The sequence below is a fragment of the Phascolarctos cinereus genome, unplaced genomic scaffold (genome assembly GCF_003287225.1).
Source record: "Phascolarctos cinereus isolate Bilbo 61053 unplaced genomic scaffold, phaCin_HiC Scaffold_4;HRSCAF=312, whole genome shotgun sequence".
Classification (NCBI taxonomy): domain Eukaryota; kingdom Metazoa; phylum Chordata; class Mammalia; order Diprotodontia; family Phascolarctidae; genus Phascolarctos; species Phascolarctos cinereus.
The window spans coordinates 478,647,883-478,671,565 of NW_027555847.1; the positions used below are offsets into that span (position 1 = coordinate 478,647,883).

A 23,683-nucleotide genomic window follows, 5' to 3' on the forward strand; every position below is an offset into this window, starting at 1 on the left:
TATAAGCTGTCTTGAAGAAATCATTTATGATATATAGGTATGAAACATTTGTCAAGTCTACAAGTCTTTGATATCTATCATTTTTTTTTAAATTCTGAGCCGTATTTCCTTTTAGTGGTGGTAGTGGTGGAAGTTTTTTGAATTCAATTTTATTTTATTTTTAGGTCCACATTCTGTCACTCCCATCTTGTCCCTCCATTGAAAAAGCAATAAAAACAAAGCCTCTTTAACAAGCATGTATGGTCAAGTAAAACAAATTCTACATTGGACATGTTTAAAAAAAAGTCTCAGACTTCAGTCTGAGCCTATCACTTCTCTGTCAGGAGATGGGTAGCATGTTCCCTCACAAGTTCTTTGGGATTGTGGTTGATCATAATGTTGATCAGAGTTTCTAAGTAATTTAAAGTTGTTTGTCTTAATATCATTGTTATCATATAAATTATTTTACTGGTTCTACTCACTTCAATTTTCCTCAGTTCATAAAAGTTTTCCTAGGTTTCTCTGAAACTATCTTCTTCATCATTTCTTACAATACAATGGTATTCTGTCACATTCACATATGATGTCTTATTCAATCATTTCCCTATTGATGGGTACTCCCTCAGTTTCCAATTCTTTGCCACCATAAAAAGAGCTATTATATTTTTTTACATATGAATCCTCTTGCTCTTTCTATGATCTCTTTGGGGTATAAACCTAGTATCACTGGGTCAAAGAGAATGCATCATTTAATAGTTTTTTGGAGCATGATTCCAAATTACTTTCCAGAATATTTGAACCAATTCATAGTTCCCTAGTAGTGCACTAATTTTCCTGTTTTCCATATCTCCTATAGCATTTGTCATTTTCCTTTTTTGTCAGCTTTGCTAAGCTGGTGGGTATGAGACAGAACTTAAGAGTAATTTTAATTTGAATTTCTCTGATTACTGGTGATTTAGGGAATTTTTTTTTCATATACTTATTTATAACTTGGATTTTTTTCCCTCTAAAAATTATCTGTTTGTGTCATTTTACTAATTGTCACTTGGGAAATGGCTGAGCCATATTTTCTAACAATTTTTCCAGTTTTATTCTCTGCCCACCTTTGCATTTAAGTCACTGATTATTAAAGCAAATATTGATTTAATCTGGAGGGTCTTTCTTATCAAGTTACTTGTAGAATTTCTCTATCTGATCATTTTCTGTGAAGATGTTGTATAATCTTCCACTATGGAGATCTTTTGTGAATAACTAGTAACAAGAATTACAATATATTACCAAGAGCACCCTGACATTATATTTCTGCTGCCTTTGGATGTGCTACCAATTCTTTTCTTTGCAGTTCTGAGGAGAACCTGTGAGCCACCTTTCCATTTAGTTAGATTGTCTGTTTGTCTTCTGGCTTCCTTTATAACAAGAATGTCAAGGTTGATCCGACCCAACTCCTCCACTTATTCATTGGACAAGAATTATACATTAGAATAGAAACAGTTAAATTAATATTTATAGGTGTAATTATTAGTATCCTCTGCCCCATTCTCCCCCTGTGCTACCATTCCTGTAGAAGGAGAGGGGGAAAATACAGGATGTAAGCCATTTATATTTTTCTTTCATGTATTGCCATAATCAAAAAATTCATCACCAAGTGGTCACCTTACTAATGATGGGTATCTTTGTACTTATTAGAGCTGGTCCTCAGAAAACACTTGTAGTCTATTGTTAGAACCATAGTCTATTGTTGAAGCTATGCTAGAATTTTTCAGAACTGCCATCTTGGTCACATAGTAGCTGTGTGTCCCTGGGATAATTAACTTGATTTCTCAGTGCCACTAGGTAATTCTAAGATTAAAAGTTATATCAAAATTACCAATTTACATCATTGAAAGGCATCCCTTGACTGGAAGGTCTGCCTACAGGTGAAGCCACAGGTCTTGACCAAAAAAAAAACAAACAAGCAAACAAACAAACAAAAAAAACCCAAGTTCATCATGCTGAAATATTTTTCCCTAAGATGATATGAGTGCCAATGAAGCAGCAAGGTGGCACAGTGGATTGAAAGCTAGACTTGGCATTAAGAAGACCTGAAGTTCAAATCCCACCTCAGATTATCACTTAACTGTCATGCTGGGCAAGTCACTTAACTTCTATCAACTTCTGTTTTCTTTTTTGTAAAATGGCCGTAATAATAGCACCTGCATCATAGAGTTCTTATGAGGATCAGATGAAATAGTATGGATAAAGTGCTTTGAAAACTTTAAAATGCTTCATAATGCTACCTATTATTACAAATAGGCATCTAGGTGACTCAATGGATAGATCACCAGGCCTAGGGTCAGGAAAATCTGAGTTCAAATGTGGATTCAGACATTTACTAGCTGTGTGACCTTGGGCAAGTCACTTCACCTCTGTTTGCCTTAATCCAATGGAGGAGAAAATGGCAAACCACTCCAATATCTTTGCCAAGAAAACCCCGTGGGCAGTAGGGTCCATGGGGGTCACAAAAAATCAGACAAAACTGAAGGACTGAACACCAACAATTATTACAAATACTGGTTATGATCATGAATGTGTAGCACAGCTTCTTCAGGGCAATTTTTCAAATGAGCTAAATCCATGATCAAGAGGATATAATGACAGAAAAGGCTAATCTGAGACAATGTACTCTCCTGGTCACTAAAAGGAAAGAAAAGCCATTTGCTATCATAGCTGTCATAGCATGATGGCCAAAAGATGAAAAATTGCTTGTATGTTCTTACCTCTTTGCAATGCCAGGCAGGAGAGAGACCAGAATTACTGTGGCCGATGCGTATCTTGTGGAGCTCTCCAATATCTCCAGTCTTTAGCTGTCAGAGAGTGCCAGGGAACAGACTTGATGGTCAATTCATAAAAGTCGTGGGAAAACAGTTCAAGTCACTACCTCACCTTCTAAGGCCGTGTCTGATGTGTGCAGTAGTGGCAGGATCATTATAAATCCTTTTATATGGTAATTTTCACTGGAACAATCAATCACGGGAGAGAGATAATCTCAGCTAGTTTTGATGTCATATGGAAAGATCATAGCCAATAGGTTCAACCAAGAGGAATGATCAGAATGCTTCTATAATGCTTCTGCCTCCTCTCTCAGGAATGTATGAGGAAGTAGATTGGCTGAATACAAAAAGGTTAGTTGTACTTAACAAGTAGGATCAAGTGGAGGAGAAGATATGGTCCAATGTGGCCAGATCTAAAGTCTCTAAGCACTCCTCCCTGATGCCAGGACTGACCCAGTTCCCTTGGTAAAGTATTCTTCTTTTTTTAATTTTATTTTTAATTTGTGGAATGAAACAAGCATTTCCATAACATAGTATAATAAAATGATGATTCCACATGAAACTGCAAATCTGTTATGTACAACTTGCTATTTTTTTAAATATATAATAAAGTATCATGTAACTATCTTTTTTTTCCTTCCCTCCCCCCACTCTGCTCTAGGAGATGGACACAAATTACCATTAGACACAAATACGTGTGTGTGTACATATATGTACATACATATATGGATGTATGTCAAATTATTCTATTTATCAGTTCTTTCTCTGAATGTAGATAGCGTCTTTCTTCATATGTCCTTTATTTTTAATTTATATATTTCTGATAGTCAAAATGACTTCATCACTCAAAGTTGTTCTCAAGTATCCTTTAAAGCCCAGTCATTCACAATGACCAGCCTCCTATAGCAGCTTCAGGAAGAGCTGGAGTTTGCTCAGACTTCATTCAAGCATTTTGTTGCTGTAATTGCAATCTGACTCTGGATTGGGGATATCCTGACCTTGGTTCTGGACACTAACTTCAACTCTAGCTACCACTGGCTGCAGCTGCTGAATCATTGGTTGATGATCCTGGCTTTGACTTCAGAATCACTGACTCATGAGTCTTTCCTGCTACCATTCTTACTCTTGCCCCCACCTTGGTGTTTTCAAATGGTGTTGATTTTGCTTACCTCTTATCATTATCTTAGGACCTAGAACTTGAACTCCTTCCCTGGCCCACTGGGGAAATCCCCTTCCCGCATGATCAGCCACTGTGTATCTTCCCCTGACTGTTAGCTGACTTCCAGTATCCACTCAAAGTGCTCCCCAGCCTGTACTGAAGGGTGATGACCCTGGGGGCAGTAGAAGCAGTTTGCCAATACTGATAGTGGTTAGTGATCTATTTCTCTGGCTCTGCTATGTTCCGATCTGTGATTGATCCTCCTCAACCCCTGATTTATTGACATGGCTGAGTATTTAAAATGGCATTTAAAGACTTTCACTCTCTGACTTCAACATATTTTTATAGGCCTATTTCACTTTATTCCTCTCCATGTCTGCCCCATTCTAGTAAAACCAGCCAGTTTGCTCTACCTTGAACTTGGCATTACATCTCCAACCTCCATGGCTTTGCATAAGCTGTGTCCATGGATGGAAAGCACTCCCTCTTCAATTTGTTCTCAGAATCTCTGGCTTCCTTCAAGGTTCAGCTTACGTATCATTATCAATAGGAGTCTCGTCCTGATACTGAGATAATTATTGAGTACTCTAATCCTTCAAATAATCATTTATATACTTCTTTGTATACATATTGTCCCTCTCCACCCCCACTCCCACCAACAGCAGAATGTGCTAGCTTTGTATTCTTGCTATCTAACACAGTACCTTGCTCATAGTAAGCACTTGTGGAATAGGATTACGTCTAAGATTTCAGTGCTGGAGAAGAAAATGGAAAACCACTCCAGCATCTTTGCCAAGAAAACCCCAAATGGGGTCATGAAGTGGCAGACATGGCTGAAATGACTGAATAACAAAAGGTTTCTGTATTTATTTCCTCTCTGTCTTCCCAAAGATTCTAACCTCCAAGTATGTATGATCCATGACCCTTCGCTTGGAGGTTTGCTTGAATTATTCTCCAATTTATCCTATATGTAATTCGTTTGTACGCAGTTGTTTGCATGTTGTCCCCCCCCCCATTAGAATATAAATTCTTTAAGAGCAAGAATCGAGATTTTTTGCATTTCTATCTGCAGCACTTAGTACAGTAGACCCTTAAATAATGCTTGCCAACTAACTGATTTCGCCCTTGACTATCATTAACCTAGTCACAACAACTCATGAAGAAGGATGTTAATCAGACCTTGATGGTAGCTCCTCATAAATGTGGGCCCTGTCCAGCTCTAGTCTCTTACCATATTTACCTTTTTTTGGTAACCTATTTGAGAAAGTATCACTAAGGATTGTTTTTGATTGAGACCTAAAGGACACATGGGGTGAGGGCATGAGGTGATATACTGGATCAGTTCCGTTCATTCCACTGTCCCTGCTCACCATGTCCCCAACACAGACATTCTTTACCTTGGTTTATTACTTACAGTGAAGATATCTTCTCGGCCTTCTTGAAACGCGTTCCCACCTGTTCCATAAAGATAGACAGGTGCTGAGCTTCTGTGGTGCCCATATAATACAATATAGATCTGTGAGCTGGTTCCTGCACACGGCAACTCACTGGTAGTTATTGAAACCTTCCAATGACCATCTACAGAAATGTAAATCAGATAAATATGGCCTGTCAGCATCTTAGAAATACAATGGAATCTGGTGTGTCATATCAAATTAAGGGAGTCTAGAACAAAATGATGATGATGATGAAGATGATGATGATGATGATGATGATAGCTAACATTTTATACAGTGCTTACTATATGCCAGGCACTGTGCTCAGTGCTTTACAGTTATGATCTTACTTGATCCTCATAACAATTCTGGAAGGTAGGTGCTATTATTATCGCTATTTTTACAGATGAAGAGACTGAGGCAAAGAGGCAAAGTGATTTGCCCAAGGTCACAAAGCTAGTAAGTATCTGAGCTGGATTTGAACTTAGATCTTCCTGACTTCAGGCCCTGTCCTCTATCCATTGCATAGTCTATTTGCCTCAGTAGAAAACTTGGAGCCAGAAAGACATAGGTCCAAATCCAGCCCTCCTGACCCATATAATAGATGTTTCTGAGCCCCAATTGTTTCATCTGTAAAACAGTGATAATAATATCTCTAGGTCCTACCTCATAGGGTTGTTAGAAGACTCAAATGAGACACTTTTAGATACTATATAAATGTCAGTTGTAATATCTTCTGGAAATGGGTTTAAATTTTAGAAGGAAAGATTTTGACTAGATACAAAAACTCCTTTGTAAAGAGTGCTATATGTTCACTAGAGCAAGATGCTAAGGGAGACTAGAACTTCCTTCATTGAAGACATTTACAAATAAACACTTCCTTGATATGTTCTTCCCTGTTGGCTTCTGTAACATAGCAGTATATATGCACCCCGGGCCATCTCCGATTGTCCTGACTGATATCAGGCCATTGGACCCAAATGGCTCTGGAGGAAATAGTGAGGCTGGTGATTTTGCACAGCCCTCCCTCACTCAAATCAAATTCAATTGCAAGTCATGTCACCATCTACCTGATATCATGGTCCTCTTCAAAAATGAAGGACAAACCACACCATCTCCTACTTGTGTCTTCCTTCATAGGCTTCTCTCCCTCTTTCTACCCCATTATTACAGGCCTTCTGTCCTCAGCCTTCTCTTCTCTCTTTATAATCTCTTCCACCATAAAGTATAGCTATATAGGTACATTTACTCTCATGTTTTTGATGTTAGCCACAATGAAAATGATGTCCACATGCATTACTTCAGCTCCATACTGTCTCCCAAGCTCCAAATCTAAATTTCCTACTACCTACTTGGCATCTCAACCCAGATTTTCAGCCTGCAAATCACAAGTACCATCATATTGAGTCCCATAGCTACTTTTCTTCCCAATTTCCCTGCTTCAATCAATGACACCAACATTCTGACAATCATGCAAACCAAAAATCTTGGAGTCATCTTTGACTTTCCATCATAGCTAACATTTATACAGTGCTTTAAGTTTTGCCAAGTGTTTTATGTATTTTTCCTCATTTGATCCTCACCTGTAAGGTGAGAGATTGAATGCTTTGCCCAGGGTCACTGCCTGAGGCAGAATTCAGACTCAGGTCTTCCTGACTCCAAATCCAGCAACTCTATATAATACCTAGCTACCTCATACATGATATTAAATTAGTCACCAAGGCCTGCCAAAGCTTCTTGCACTATCTCCCTTGTGCATCTCCTTCTTGCCAATCCTACTGCCACCTAGTACAGATTTTTATTTCTTCTTGCCTGGAATGTTGAAATTGTCTCCCAACTTTTCTCTCTACCTCTAATCCGCTCCCCATATACTTCACTGGTAGAGTCATCTTCTTTTTCTTTTTCTTTTTTAGGCAATTGGGATTAAGTGACTTGCCCAGGGTCACACAGCTAGTAAGTGTCAAGTGTTTGGTCCGAGGCCAGATTTGAACTCAGGTCCTCCTGACTTCAGGGCCGGTGCTCTATCCACTGCACCACCTAGCTGCCCCTAGATTCATCTTCTTAATGAACATCGCTCTTATCCTCAACATCGTTAAGTACTAAACAGTTATGAAACTCAAATTAAGTCACTGAATTATGATTCGGTGACTCTAAATCTATTGATTTAGAGATAGAAGTCACCTTAGGAGCCACTGAGTCCAAGCACTTCATTTTACATATGTGGAAATAGAGTCATAGAGAGGATAAGTGGAAGCCAGATCTTCCTTGGGGAAGCTAAGTGGTGCGGCGGATAGAGTACCAGGCCTGGAGTCAGGAAGACTGACCTTCAATGAGTTCAAATCCAGGTTGGGACACTTACTAACCGTGTGACTCTAGGCAAGTCACTTGATACTGCCTCAGTTCTTCATCTGTAAAATAAGGTGGAGAAGGAAATGGCCAACCACTCCAGTATCTTTGCTAAGAAAACCCCAAATGGGGTCATGAAAAGTTGGACATGGCTGAAATGACTGAACAACACAAAAGCATTTGAGCTGGGCCTTAAAAGATAGATAAGTAGGGCAAAGTGATAGCAAAGGTACAGAGAAAGGACAGTAAAGAATTTGGAACTGGTTAGTGGTCCAGAGGGTATATGAAGAGGAGTAATATGAGATGCAAGTGGGAAAGTAGATTGGGAACAGACTACCTGACAAAGGAGTTTATTAAAGTACTAGATTTAGAGTAAATAAGATTTGTTGCTGTTGAGTTTTTTTTCAGTTGTGTCTGACTCTTTGTAATCCTATCCAGGGTTTTCTTGGCAGAGAAACTGGAGGGGTGTGCCATTTCCTTCTCCAGCTCATTTCACAGATGTGGGAATACAGGCAAACAGGGCTAAGTGACTTGCCCAGGGTAACACAACTACTAAGTGTCTGAGGCTGGATTTGAACTCAGGAAGATGAGTCTTCCTTATTCCAAACCCAGTGCTTTATCCATTGCACCACCTAGCTGCCCAGCTCAAATGCTACCTCTTCCCCCTAAGTTTTCTCTAAATTTCTGTAAGATTCCTCTCTCCAGAAGTGATCCTTTCCACCTCTAAATATTCATTGTATACATTTCTCACATTCTGCTTTGTATTACAGTTATTTGTTCACATGGTGTATCTAATCTAATAGAGTCAAAGCTATTTAAGAATAATGATAGTCTTAATGATCCTTATGTTCTCCTAGTAGTAAGAATTACACAACATCCTGGTCACAAATGGAGAACCACCTATCCTCTCTCAAGCTGTCTTCATCTTGATGACAAGACTCTGAGATTCTCCCTTCTAACATTTTATTACATATGTCTTCCACTTTTTTTTTATAACTTCTGAGTTTAAATCTTTAGCTCTGAATATTTTGATCACTGGTTCAGTTCTCTTGAGCTTGTGGGGAAGTATTTATCACAATGATAGTAAGTTATATAAACTAAAGGATGATTACAGAACATTTTGAAAGCTACATAACATCTCCGCTGAGAAGCATAGGACACTTTACAACTCTCTCATTAATGTTCACCGTGTTTCTTTGATATTGCCCATGGGAAATTGAGGTAACAAATATTAAAATGATATATCAAATTCTGCAATAATAATAATAAATCAAAGCATGAGAAATAAAACTCTGAAACCTGGACTGTCATTAGTCCATTAGTTCTATCTATTAGGAAACAAATTCCTTTCACTGAAAGTTTGGCCTATAATTCACCTTGACCATTCCAACAAGATGTCCACTTCTGGCTTTAAATCTTCTTATATTTCCCTTGAGTCTTTTTTACTGAAACAAACAAATTTGCTACTTTTGTCCAAATCCTGGTTAAAATTTGTGAAAGCTATTAATAGTTTAATATGATTTTAGTATATAATGATTTGGTGGATAAAGAACATCATGTAAAAAGAATATGGTGACAAGTGGTGGCCTCTACTTGCTACTAAAGTTAACCCATAAGCAGAAACCAGAGAGCTGAGAAATGCCAACTCATTTCCTCAGCATAAATGGCACATGGGTGCTCATGAGAATGAAATGAAAGAAGTCTATTCTGGCTTCTGTTCTATTAGAGATAAAGCCAAAGAGTTCAGGGAGGAGAATCAATACTTGCTAAATGTGCAAGAACCAAATCAATAAGGAAAGAATTGCAATTTCCAGCAGCTAAGATGAAGGAGGATGGAAGGCATGAGAGTAGAAAGAAAAATTAAAACAATGAAAAATGTCTCTTGAACATGGATTTCCGCACCTGGAATTTGTCCAACTCTCACCGCTGGATGAAAAGAGATCAATGCAACAGGTGGATTCCAGGATGAAGATGGAGCCAAAACACTTTTCAATTAAGAGATCAACCAATGAACTCCTCACCTAGCTTATGTCCAGCTTGGGGAAGGAAGGAAATAAGGGAGGATACAAGAGAAGTATATGGTATGTGATATGGTCCCTGACCTCAAGTGCTGCAGTCCTCTTGAGAAAACAAGCTTAACACTGCCTTAAACTATGATATAGAATAAACTGAAGGGCTGTTGTGTGGCTTGGACAACTAGTGCTCCTAGGATCATAATGAGATCCTAGTTCTAGAAAGGACCTCAAAGGCCTTGTAGTCTAATCCTCTTATTCTATTGATAAGGAAAAGGAGGTCCTTGAACATTAAGTAATTTCCTCCAGATCACACAAGTAACAAGTATTAAAGGTGAACTCTGAACCCAGTTCCCTAGGTTCTAAAGATAATGCTCTTTCTCCTGTAGCATAAGAGATCGCTAAACCAAAATGATCAGGAGAGACTTTAAGGAGAAGATAGCACTTGAATTAGATCTTGAAGGATGATGAACTTTGAAACATGGTGTGTAATATGGCCAAGAAAAAAAAAAAAAGAAAAGGCAGGGGGAACAGAACATTTCAGGCAGTGTGAACAAAGAAAATCATGGAAATGAGTGAGAATACTAGATGTATGACATCAAGCAAGTCATTTAACTTCTCTAGGCCACATATAAAATGATACCACTGAATTAAGTGATAACTGGTTCAAAAATTCTATCCCTTTATGTATGATAATGTGATCTCTATAAGAATAAAACTTGACTATTTAAGTCAGTCTAGGCTTAGGACCCTTTTGTAAAATGAGACAAATGACATGTATAGTTCCTTAAAACTCTCCAAAGAAAGCCAATTTAGAAGTGTATGATAGAAAAAAAAATGTTTTAACATGTAATTGGTGAAAAGCTAAATATTGTATTAAAAATAAGAAGTCCATGCCAGGTAACTCATAATATAAAATTCATAAATAAAATCTATGCAAAGAGATTTCTTAACTCATTCTCAGACCACAAGCATTATGTAGTAGAAAAAGAACCGAACTTGTGGTCCAAAGGATCCAAGTTTGAGTTCTGACATGTACTAGCTCAGTGACCTTGAGCCAATTACTTTATTTCCCTAATCAGTCAACAAGCACTTACGAAGCACAAAAGCGAGAGGATTCTGGCCCTCGAAGAGCTCGAGGGGAAGGGGAAGTGAACATATACATGCACAAGTAAGTAAGTACAGGATATATAAAAAATAACTTTGGGGAAATCATCAGTAACCAGGGGGATCTGGAATAGCCTCTCGAAGGAAGTGGTCCAGGAGTCGGACCTCAAGGAGGTAATGATTTCAGGAAGTGGAGGAGAGAAACATTCCAGATTTGGGGGATACAGACCATGCAAACATACAGAGAAAGGGTGCCACATTCATAAAACGGTATCATCCAGACATTTCATGCAATTCAAGGGTTGTATTGTGCCCCTTGTACTTCTGGATGTACTGAAGGGGGCAGGTATACTTCATGCCTATCTACTGACTCCTGCCTCATTCCAAACTGAGCCATTCCGATGGGTGGATGAGTGAAGATACATTTAATCCACTGTGTTTAGCCAGATTCAGACTTGTTTAGCCAGATTCAGACTATGCTTCATGTTCTGTCCTGCAATCCGCCAAACCAGAGTCAGGCCAGGACTGACATTTTGCCATCTGCCCTATCACTGAGCAACACCAGCACACCTACCACCACCCTCTACCTACTGATTTTGTTCAGAGAACAAAAATACTACCTTTGCTATAGGAAAGGGTAAAACAATACACCATCCTATGTTTCCTCCTATAATTCAGTGACTCTACAGACCCAGAGTTCTTAAACTTTTGGGGGGAGGAAGGAGAGGGAGTCATTGACCCCTTTGACAAACCTATGGACCTCCTCTCAGAATAATGCTTTTAAATTCATAAAATAAAATTCATCCAATTACAAAGGATTATAAAAATATTGAAATAAAAAATAAAATTTTTTCCCATTCAAGCCCATAGATACCCTAAAATCTATCCACAGACCCCTTAGGACTTGTGGACCCAAGGTTAATAATCCATGCCCCAAACCAAAACTCTCTTTCCTGAGACACAGTATATGTATTGTATCAGTCTATTAGAATGTAAGTTTCTTGAGGACAGGTATTATTTCACTTCTGTATTTGTATCCGTAATACCTAGCATGGTGCTTGGCACATAGTAGGTACTTTATAAATGCTTATTCCTTCATCTACTTAAATTATTCTTATGAAAAAAAGATGGTAGAAATGGGAGCTAGATGACAGTATAATTAGATGGGTTTGTAATTGGTTGAATGGGTAGATTCATAATGCTCTACTGAGAGGGAGTAGTAGTCTGACCATGCTGTGCTTAAGATTTTTACCAATGACTTAGCTCTTCTCAGCAACCCAAAGATACAAGTCCATTCCAAAGGGTTCATGGTGGAAAATGCTACCCACAACCAGAGAAAGAACTAATGGAGTTGGAATGCAGATCGAAGCACACTATTTTCACTTAATTTTTTTCATGGGTTTTTTTTCAAACTGTTTCTTCTTTTACAACACAACTAATATGAAAATAGGTTTTACATGATTGTTTATATATAACCTATATCAAATTGCTTGTCATCATAACAAGTGGGGACGGAAGAGAGGGAAGGAAAAAATTGGAACTAAAAATTTTATAAAAATGAATGTTAATAATGATAACTTTATTATATATTTAAAAGGAATAGCAAGTTGTATGTAATATATTTGCAGTTCCATATGCAATCATCTTCTTTTTATTATACTGTTATGGAAATGCTTGTTTTATTCCATAAATTAAAAACAAAATTAATTTTTTTAAATGAAAGTTAAAATTGTTTTTATATGTAATTTAGGAAAAAATAAAATGCTATTTAAAAAAAGATTTTTGTCAGTGACAGATCAAGTCAGAGATGGCATTTTTATAAAATTTGCAAATGACTCAAAACTGAGAAAGAGAGCAAACTACCAAATGGCAGTCACTATTCAGAAGAATCTAGACAGGCTAGACCAGAGGCAAATTAGGTGGCAGAATACCCAAAAAGAGGAACCCAGAGTGAGGAAGACCTAAGTTCAAATCAGTCTCAGACATTTACTAGCTATGTGACCCTGGGGAAGTCACTTAACTCCCTCAATTACAAAACAGAGATAAAATTTCCCCTACCTCCCACAACTGTTGTGAGGGCAAAAGGAAATAAAATTTGTAAAAGAACTCAGCATAATACCTGGCATATTGTAGGCACATACTTATTCCCTTCCCTAGACTATTGGCCAAATCTAAAAAGGTGAAGTTCAATAGGAAGAAATATAGGATTTTTCACTATTTTTTAAAAATCCATTTTATAAGATAGTGGAGAGGGTACCAGGTAGAGATTGGTTTTTCTGAAAATGAGTCACCATTGTCATATATCAGGCAAGAAAACTAATGTAACTGAGAAGCATTGAGAAGTTGAGCATTCAGGACTAAGGATAGGATAGCCCTTATTCCAGATTTACTGACTTCCAGTCTAGCTCTTTTTGGACTATACCAGCTGCTTCTCTTATTCCAAAGAGGCCCTCATTTGCTCCTCTTTTGTGCATGGGAATCTCTTACTAAGAATTATTTGTGTTCATTATTCAGCATCTTATTTCCCCTACTAGATCATATACTCTTTGTAGGCTAGGATTCCAAGGCCTATCCAAATAGGTGCTTAAATATTTCCTGAAATGAAATGAAATATATAGAGAGAAATTTGTGTTTATATGGTAACCACCTAAACACATCATATTATAATTAAAACCTAATTCTTTAAATGCTTGGGCCAACAAATTGAAGCAATCAATAGCAGAAGTATTCAAAAATTAATCCAAACTATGTTGAACATTGCCAATTTTGGTGAAAGCTAAATGAAGCAATTTGGATAGAATCTATCAGGTTAAACTCATGCACCATTTGCTATTTAGTTTATACATACATACATATATATATACACATATATATATATATATTTACACACACACACATATATATGTATATATACATATATATGTATATATATACATATATATGTATATATATACATATATATGTATATATATATACATATATATGTATATATATATACATATATATGTATATATATATACATATAAAATTACCCTGTTTGAGAAAAAAAAAGAAAGTTTTAACCTAAAAGAGGAAATAACAATTTCTACTTGGATGGAAATATTGTTACTGCTCATATAATTGTCACCAAAGGCAAAAAAACAAGTATATCCCCTCTTTTTACTAGCCCCATTAATAGCACTAAATATTAACTGGCTGTGAAAGGTTATAAAATTTTATTACATTGTAGTTAGGATTTTTGTCTTGAAAATTGAAGCAATTAACCCTATTATCCATGGAAAATGCTACTCTAGCTGGCCCTAGTGATAGAGGCATTCTTTCAAAGAGCCAGGCATCTTCCACCATAAAATGAAAGTGAGGCAAGAAATTTAGGTGCTCAAGATAAGCTACTTCTTTGGGGGAAAGTCTACAAAAAAATGTTTTTGATTTTGACAGGAAGCCTTGAGCAATAAAACAGTCTTAAAAAAAAAAAGATCCTAGTGTCTTGTGGCCCAATACCCCAGAGAGGAGTCTCGGCTTGAAAAGGATGCTGGAGACAAGGTTTTTAGATCAATTCGGACAAGTGTTAGACTGAATCTGACCATGGTAGTGACTATGGCTTGCTTCTTCAGTTCTGACCTTTGTCATATGTGGGAGTAGGATCATCACAGGCCAGGATCCAGAAGCAGAAGAGATGTCTTTGAAAGAACACCACACATCATAGGGGTGAAACGAGGACACAGACTAAAACCAAACACCTTGGGTACTACCAGGCTCTCTCACAAGGATAGAAGATCTTGAAGTTAGAAAAAGACTTACATCATCTGGCCCAATTCTCTCATTTTACAGATGAAGAAAGTGGGGTCCAAAGAGTTTAAATAATTTGCCTAGGTTTGCCCAGGTGGTAGAAAAAGGCAGGGCCAGGATTTGAACCTAAGTTTCCTGTACCCAAGTTCAATATTTATTTCATTAACTCTCACCCCTCCAACATTTACCCCAAACTCTCTCCCTACACCAAGTAAATATAGTCTCTACTCAAAAGAAGGCAGGGAAACCAGAAGGTGGAGATGAGGGGGGGTTTCCCTGCCTTCTTTCAAATCCCAACTAAAGTCCCACCTTCTACAAAAAAAAAAAACTTTCCTAACCCTCCCCTTAATGTTGGTACCTCCCCTCTGACATTAATCCCAATTTATCCTGGCTGTATCTTGTTTGTACATAATTGTTTGCATGTTGTCTGCTCCTTTGGGCTGTAAGTTCCTCGAGAACAGGGATTATCTTTTGCCTTTCTTCAGATCCCTAGCACTTAGGACAGTGGCTGGCACATAGGCACTTAATAAAAATCCTTAATAAATGCTTCTTGTCTTAACTTGAGTGAGTGATTCAGGTCAGAGCAGAGTCTTGGCAGTAGAAGGAGCACCAGATCAGAAAATTTGGATATAAATCCTAGCTCTACTCACGAAGCCTTGGGCAGCAACCTTCCCACCCCAAAGCTCAGACCAAACACCATCCAGCCCTTCTGCTGTGCCTTCTAGAAGGCTTGTTCCATGAGAAACATACTTTCTTCTTCAACTTTTTTACATCTACTAACCATTTCTGAAACCTGGCTCTCCCCAGATGACACAGTCTCCCTGGCTACTCTTTCTAATCCTGGCTACACCTTCATTCATTCTCTTCAATTCACTGATGGAGGCAGGGGAATTGGAAAACTCCTTGCTCCCCAGGGCCAATTCTAAGTCTTCTCCCTACCTCATCGCTCAGGAACCTCTCTTCTTTTGAGGTTCATGTTATTCATATCTACCATTTAATCAGAATTCTGGAAGATGTTGTAATCAGACACACCCCGCCCAGGTGACTCCCTTTCCTTCCTCAATGATTTCAGTACATGGCTCACAATTTCTCTCCTCCCCAAATCCTGCTTCAACACACATATTGACTCTCCCTCAAATACCCTCAGCACTCAGAACCTCAACCTACTCATCTCCCATGAATCCCACCTCACCACAGACATACACAAAGGTGATCATACTCTTGATCTTGCCATCACTTACAAGTATACCACCTCCACATTCAAGAAATTGAAAATTCCCCAACTGACCACATCCTATTGGTTTTTCACCTCTCCCATTGCTTTCCCTTATAAAACCCTACTTATCATCCATATCATGACTGCCAATCCCTTGAACCTTTAATTCTCTTTCAGGCCATCTCCCCTACACTAGCCACTCTCTCATCTTTTCCCCATCTTGAGTATTTGGTCAACCAGTTCAACTATACACTGTCTTCATCTCTTCAATCCCTAGCCCCTTTATTATATCACTGATTATGTCCTGCCAAGCCTCAGTTTTGGATCACTCCCATCATTTTGTTCCTACGTATGTGCTGCTGAAGAAAGGTGTAGAAAGCCATAAAACTGTTCTGAGTGGCTGAACTACAAACTTATATTGCACAACCTCAAAAGGGCACTCACTGCTAGTAGGCAATACTATTACATCTCCCTTATCAACATACTATCCCATTCCCACTTTCCCACCTAATTAGATAATCACCTGAGTAAGGACCAAAGTGCCTAAATATCTAATTAATTATCTTTTACTTTAGTACCTATATAAATAACTAGCTGAATATCTTTTACCTAATTACCACAAATTACCTTTAAAATCTAATTTCTTAAACATTTTAGATCACCTGGTTTAGACCAGTTTGAACCAGTTTGCAGTCATTTGAATTATATTAAACTGGTTTAGACAGGAGTAAACCAGATTGAACTTTGTTAGAATTTGTTTAGACTACTTTGAACCAGTACTTATTTATTAACCTGGCACCAAATTAACTGATTACCTAAACCAAAATATTTATGTACCTAAGTAACCTAAATTAAGTACCTAAGTATCAATTGCCTAAGGATGTAATAACAAATAACTAGATACATAAGTACCTACGTAATGTACTTTAGGAACCTAGGAACTATACCTAGGTTCTGTACCTAGGAACTATATATATACACACACACACACACACACACACACACACACACCCCTAAGTTCCTCCTATTACTATAGAGGGCAAGACCATCCTCCCAGTCCCTTGAGCTCACAACATAGAAGTTATCCTCAATTCTTCACTACCTCTCATCACTCATATCCAAGCTGTTGCCAAAGCCTATTGATTTCACCTTTGAAACATCTCTCAAATATGGCCCCTTTTCCCCTCTGATACTGTCACAACTCTGCCTCAGACCATGACCACCTCATGCCTATACTATTACAATAGTCTCTACCCACTCAAACCATCCTCCCTTTAGCCACCAAAGTAATTTTCCTAATGTGTAGGTCTGACTGTCACTCTCCTAACTCAGTAAACTCCAGTATCTCTCTGTTGCCTTCAGAATCAAATACGAATTGCTCTGTTTCACATTCAAAGTTTTTAATAATCTTGCCCCCTCCTACCTTTCCAGTCTTCTTATACCTTACTACTTGACACATATTCTTCAATCTAGTGACTGGTTTCCTGGAATGAACAACACATTCAATCTCTCTGCACTAGGCATTTTCTCTGGCTATCCCTCTTGCCTAAAATACTCTCCTTTCTCAACTGTGCCTACTGACCTCCCTGCCTTCCTTTAAGTCTCAACTAAAATGTCATTTTTTTTAACAAGAAGCTTTCCCCAACCCTCTTAATTCCAATGTTTTCTCTCTGTTATTTATTTCCTATTTATCCTGTATATAGCTTGCTTTATATATGTTTGTTTGCATATTGTGTCCCCATTAGATTGTAAGTTCCTTGAAGACAGGGACTCTTTTCCCTTTTTTTGTATCCCCAGAACTACGTACAGTTCCTGGCACATAGCTGACATTTAATAGCTGTTTATTGGCTGATTAATTACCCCTGTGGACCTCAATTTCCTCATTTATGAAGTGGGAGTTTGAATTAAATGTCATCTGACATCCCTTCAGGCTCCAGATCTAAGGGCAAGTGGTGATAGTGAAGTCTCTGGCACTGTTACCCTTGCCAGTTTCATTCATCTCTCCTCAGTTCAACCCCTCACTTCCAAACAAATTTCTACACCTGGAAAAATTGCTTGGATTCAGAGGAAGGATTTTCTCAGAGGCAGAAACTATATCAAAGTTAACAGAGTCTGAGAAAAGTGATGGCTTGAGAAAGACATGGCTCATGTCCTGGCCTGAAGCCACCCATGAACTTTTCTAGCATCAAGTGATCTAGTGCATAATCTCTCCTTTCCTTTAGAAAGCAAATTCCTGTGGAGGCCAATATCTATTTTAAGATGGTATATTTAATTGTAAACTGGCTACCCCATGTCAATCTCTGCAATACCCTTTGTACCTGGTAGCAGCTTTGATTAAAATAGAACCACAAGATGAAGGGCTCCCATACACCAGCTACTATGGCCCACACATCCAGCCCTAACTAAGGTATTACATCCCATAGAAAGTATCATAGTGCAGGAAAGTGGTTGGGTTAGCTATATGTGCTTGTGGATAAGCTTTTCCTTTCCAGGATTAATTAGACTGCTGTGGAATAGTAGAAGATGGCTCAACACAATTTGGGGAGTTCTACAGAACTTCCAGGAATAAGCAGTTTATAGTCACTCTGATAGGACCATATCCAAAGTATTGCTCCTTTCTTGGCATTTCAATTTGAGATAGATATTGATAAACTGGAGAGCATTCATAGGAAAGCAATCAGGGTGGCAGGGGGTCTTGAGTCCATGCTACATGAGGATTAGTTGAAGGAATTAGAGATATTTAGCCTGGAGAACAGACTGGAGGAGGGAAGGTACAATAGCTGACGTTAAGAGTTTGAAGGACTGTCATGTGGAAGATCATTGATAATTAACATTTACATAGCACATTGAGGGTTGCAAAGTGTTTTGCATATATTATATCATTTCATCCTTATAACAATGCCATAAGACAGATCTTATTATTAACCTCATTTTAACAAATGAGGAAACTGAGCCTCAGAAAGGTTAAGTGACTCACCTGAGATTCAAACCCAGGTCTCATTTTATTTGACCCCAGAAAGGTCAAACTAAGAGCAATGGTTAGAGTTGTAAAGAGGTTAATTTAGGCTTGATATCCAGAAATATTCCCTAACAGACAGAGCTGTTCACATGTGGAATGAGCTGGTACTGCAAATATTTAAGAATACAATGTTATAGCAGTATGTCGATTTTTTTTCATAAATGACACCTCATACAATGATTTATCGCTGATTCATTATTGTTAGGCCAGCCAGCTTCTTAAAAACAGTTCTCAGCCATCAAAGTTTTTGTTTCATGTAACATGATGTCCTGAAAAAAGCAGCGTACCACATTCTTTTAAAGTTCCCTAAGTGTTATTTGCATTTCTTCCCCCTTCACCAAAATTGTGATCCAATTTAGTCCTTATTATTTTTTCAAGTCATGTCACCAATATTTAATAAGCATTTATTAAGTAAGCACCTATTATGTGCCAGGTACTGTGACAAACACTGGGGACACAAAGAAAGGCAAAAATAATCCCTACTCCAAAGGAGTTCACAATTTAAAAATGGGAAAATGGGGAAGGGATGAATGAGCCATAAGCAAACAACCATATACAAACAAGATATATGCAGGATTAATTGGAGATAATCTCAGAGAGAAGGCATTAACATTAAGAAGAACTGGGAAAGGCTTCTTGAAGAAGGTGGGATTTTAGCTGAGATTGACTGAAGCCAGAGAAGCCACTAGGCAGAGGTGAGGAGGGAGAGAATTCCAGGTGCCAAGAACAGCCAATGAAAAAACACAGAGTTGGGAGATGTAGGCCAGTGTCAGTGAATCACAGAATCTGTGGAGGGAAGTAAGGTATAAGAAGACTAGGCCAAGGTTATGAAAGGCTTCAAATGTCTCTTCTCCATTAAAAACATACTGAATGGTGGCTCTGCTCGTCAGTTGAAAAGATGAAAATTCTTCTTTCTGCCCATTCTAGGATAGGAAAATGTACAGTTTTGTTTTTAAATCTCCAACCCTTCTGCATCTAAAAATAATTTTTAAAAGGACCTTCCATTCCTTCTATATCTCTCAAATTTTGCACCCTCCTTTTTAAAAAATCTCATTCTAGGATGCAACAACCTCCTTTAGCATCTAAATGTTATTAGTATAGCATATCATTCAATATTACATAGGGGAAAATGTCATTTATAGGATTAGCCCTAAGTAAGTGACATAAATGACAATAAATAGTTCAATCAGGCAGGCTCCTGACTAATTAAGCCATTTTGCATGTCTTTCTGTCTTATACTTAATTGAAATCAAAGTTGTTCTTGCTATAATTATATCTGGTTCTGGTGCTACTGCCAAAATTTGACTTATTTTAGTGCCACTATTGATATTCAAAGTGACATCTCAAAGGGCATTAATCAATCAGACTGAGAACAGTTCCCAGAAAAACATACAGATGCCAATTTTTATCAGACTTCTTTGTATAGAAATGAAATCAGAGAATTTTAAGTGACTATAATTGTTACCTAGACCAACCTAAGATTTCTAAGTTATCCAAGACAGATGATTGTCTATCTTATTTTTAAGTACGTCCATGGATAAAGATTATCTGTAACCTATTCATGTTTTGTTGTCTTCCCCGTGACATAATCTCAGGACTGAACTCATTATCTTTCCCCACAAACCCTCTCCTCTTCCTAACTTTCCTATTACTATCAAGAGCACCACCATCCTCCCAGTCACAGAGGCTTGCAACCCAAGAGTCATCCTTGTCTTTTCACTTTCACTCCCACTGCCCTCCATATCCAATCAGTTGCCAAGGACTGTGAATTTTAGTTTCATAACATTTCTCACATACGCCCCCTTCTCTCTTCTGATGCTGCGGCCATGCTAGTACAATCACTTGATGCCCAGAACATCGAAAGAGCCTCCTGTTTGGTCTCCTTGTCACCACAAGTCTCTCCCCATTTCAGTCCATTCAGTCCATAGGTGCATCCATCCTATAGTGCAGGCCTAACTATGTCACCCCACTTCTTCTCCCCTAACAAACTCTACTAACTCCCTATAATCTCCAGGATCAAATAGAAAATCTTCTATTTGGCATTAAAAGCATTTCACAACCTGCTCCCTCCACCCTACCTAGGTTTCCAGTCTTCTTCTACCTTACACCCTCAAACATGCTCTTTAATCCTAGGTCACTGGCCTCCTTGCTCTTCCTGCTGCTCTTCTTCCTCATCTCTGCTTCCTAACTCCCCTGGTTTCCTTTAAGTCCTAGCTAAAACTCCAGCTTCTAGAAGAAGCCATTCCTGACTTCTCTAAATTCTAATGCCCACCTCCTGTTGATTATTTCAGATTTATCCCACGTATAACTTGATTGTACATAGTTGTCTGCATTTGTCTCTACCATTAGACTGTGAATTCCTTGAAAGCCCAGACTGGTTTTTTGTTTTGTTTTGGGTTGGTTTTTGTTTTTGTTTTTGTTCTTACTTTCTTTGTATTTCCAATGCTTAGTACATATAAGGTGCTTAATAAGTATTTGTTGACTGACTTACTGACTTGGTAGAATAGGACTTGTCACTGAAATGCAACAATGAAAGGTTAAAAAGTCTTTTCCAAAAGAAGTAAATTTAAGAAAAGGGACAAGAGAAGATATACTTGTCAAGGAAAGAAATCCAAAACATGTATACACAATTAGAATCTGCAAGCCTGAAGATAGAAGAATAGTAGTGAAAATAAAAGATAAGGATCAGAAGTGATATTATGATATATATTATAGACATCCTAGCCAAATAGAAGATATAAATGGTACTAATCTAACTTGGATCACAAAACTAGCAAGATATAGTAGCTTTTTTTTTTGTTGGTGGTGGGTTTGTTTGTTGTGGTGAGGGGTAGTTGGTAATGTAGTCATTTGTTAGCTCTCTGGTTTGCTAGATGTTTTATTTTAATAAAGGCAAAATATCTAATAAAATTTTGGCTTGTCTTTCTAACAGTTTCATTTCTCAAAAGATAGAAGAAATGAGTGGGAATGCTATCCTAGAATTGTTTGCACTGAACAAGGAAGAAATGAATAAGAAGTTTTAATCAAATAGGTTCCTAACTTGTTCTGTGAGGCAAAAGAATCCTTAAAATAAAGTGACCATGTCATCTAAGATGAGAAGAAGGGAATGTGGGGCAGAGTCACATATATAGTCTAGATCTTAGAAAAGCAGATTGTTTAACCATCTCTGAATATGATGTTATGGACAAAAGGGAAAACAAAAAATTCATAGAAGAGTTTCAAAAATTAAATTTTAGCAATATAGTCACAAATGATCCCTATGGGGGAAAAAAAAAGGAAAATACATGTTAAAAAGTCAGTTTAGTGTGTGGAAGAGCATTTGTTTTGGAGTTAGAAAATATGGGGTCTAGATCTGGCCTTGTCATTTATTAACCTTGTGTGCTTCATCTAAGATTCTCAACTTTCCTTCCTGTAAAACAGAAATAAAAGTATTTTTATTGTCTACTGTACATTGTGGGTTTATAATAAAAGAAACATTCTATGAACTATTAAAAATGTACCATAGCTATTATTACTGAAGGAAACAGTCAATAAACATTTATCAAGCACTTACTATGTGAACTAGAAGTAGCTAGATGGCTCAGTGGATAGAGTTTTGGGCCTAAAGTGAGGAAGACCAGGGTTCAAATCCAGCCTCAGACACTTGCCATGTGATTTTGGGCAAGTCATTTAACCTTTGTTTGCCTAGGAGGAAGCTAAGTGGTTCAGTGGTTAGAGAACTGTGCCTGGAGGCCAGAAGACCTGAGCTCAAACCTGACCTCAGACACTTACTAGCTGTGTGGCTCTGGGCAAATCACTTAACCTCTGTTTGCCTTAATCTACTAGAAAAGGAAATAGGGAGACCACTCCAGTGTCTTTGACAAGAAAACCCCAAATACAGTCATGAAGAGTTGTACCATGACTGAAACTACCGAACAACAGCCACGATCTGTCAAGTACTGTGCTAAGCCTTTTGATACAAAAACAAAGGGAAAAAATAGTCCCTGCCCTCAGGTAGTTTACGATCTAAAGAGGGAGACAACATGCAAACAAATATAGACAAAGGAAGCTATATGCGGGATAAGTAGAAAATAATTAACAGGGGAAGGGCACCAAATTTACAGGGTTTGGGGAAAGCTTCCAGTAAAAAATGATATTTTAGTTGGGACTTAAAGGAAGGCAGGGAAGGCAGTGGGTGGAGATGAGGAGGGAGAGTATTCTAGGCTTGGAGAACAGCCAAAAAGAAAATGCCTAAACTTGAGATAGAATGTCTTGTTCATGGACAGCCAGAAGGCCAGTGTCCCTGGATCAAAGATATGTGTAAGGGAATAAAGTCTAAGAAGACTGGAAAGGTAGGAGGGCACTGGACTATAAAGGGCCAAACAGAACATTTTGTATTTGATTTAAGGGGCAATAGGGAGCTATTGGTTTTTATTGGAGTGGAAGGGCATGACAGGAAGGGGGGTGGGAGAGATGTGGTCAGACCTGCACTTCAGGAAAAACAGTAATTCAATGGAGGGTAGATTGGAGTGGGGAGAGACTTGAGGCAGGCAGACCCACCAGAAGGCTATTGCAAAAATCCAAGCGTGAGGTGATGAGAGCCTGCACTAGAGTGATAGCAGTGTCAGAAAAGAGAAGAGAGTGTATTCCAGAGATGTTGCAAGGGTGAAATCAGCAGGCCTTGGCAAAAGATTGGAATATAGTGAGGAATCCAGGATGACTCAGGTTGTAAGCCAGAGGGACTGAAAGGATGGCCCTCTATAGTAATGAGAAGGCTGTGGGGTGAAGGGGATGTTTAGGGGAAAAGTTGAGTTCAGTTTTGGGCATATTGAGT

At 38.1% G+C, this 23,683-nt stretch overlaps 1 protein-coding gene across 2 annotated transcripts in view; it reads right to left on the bottom strand.

Moving 5' to 3' along the window:
• Positions 1-23,683, bottom strand: part of RP1 (RP1 axonemal microtubule associated) — a 655,430-nt gene that overhangs the window by 544,253 nt on the left and 87,494 nt on the right. For both annotated transcript variants that reach the window (XM_021005939.2, XM_078153415.1), the window contains exons 6-7: positions 5,363-5,526; positions 2,736-2,822 (exon numbers count right to left, since the gene is read on the bottom strand). In XM_021005939.2, coding sequence (XP_020861598.1) covers positions 2,736-2,822; positions 5,363-5,526 — 251 coding nt within the window. The remainder of the gene's footprint in view (positions 1-2,735; positions 2,823-5,362; positions 5,527-23,683) is intronic.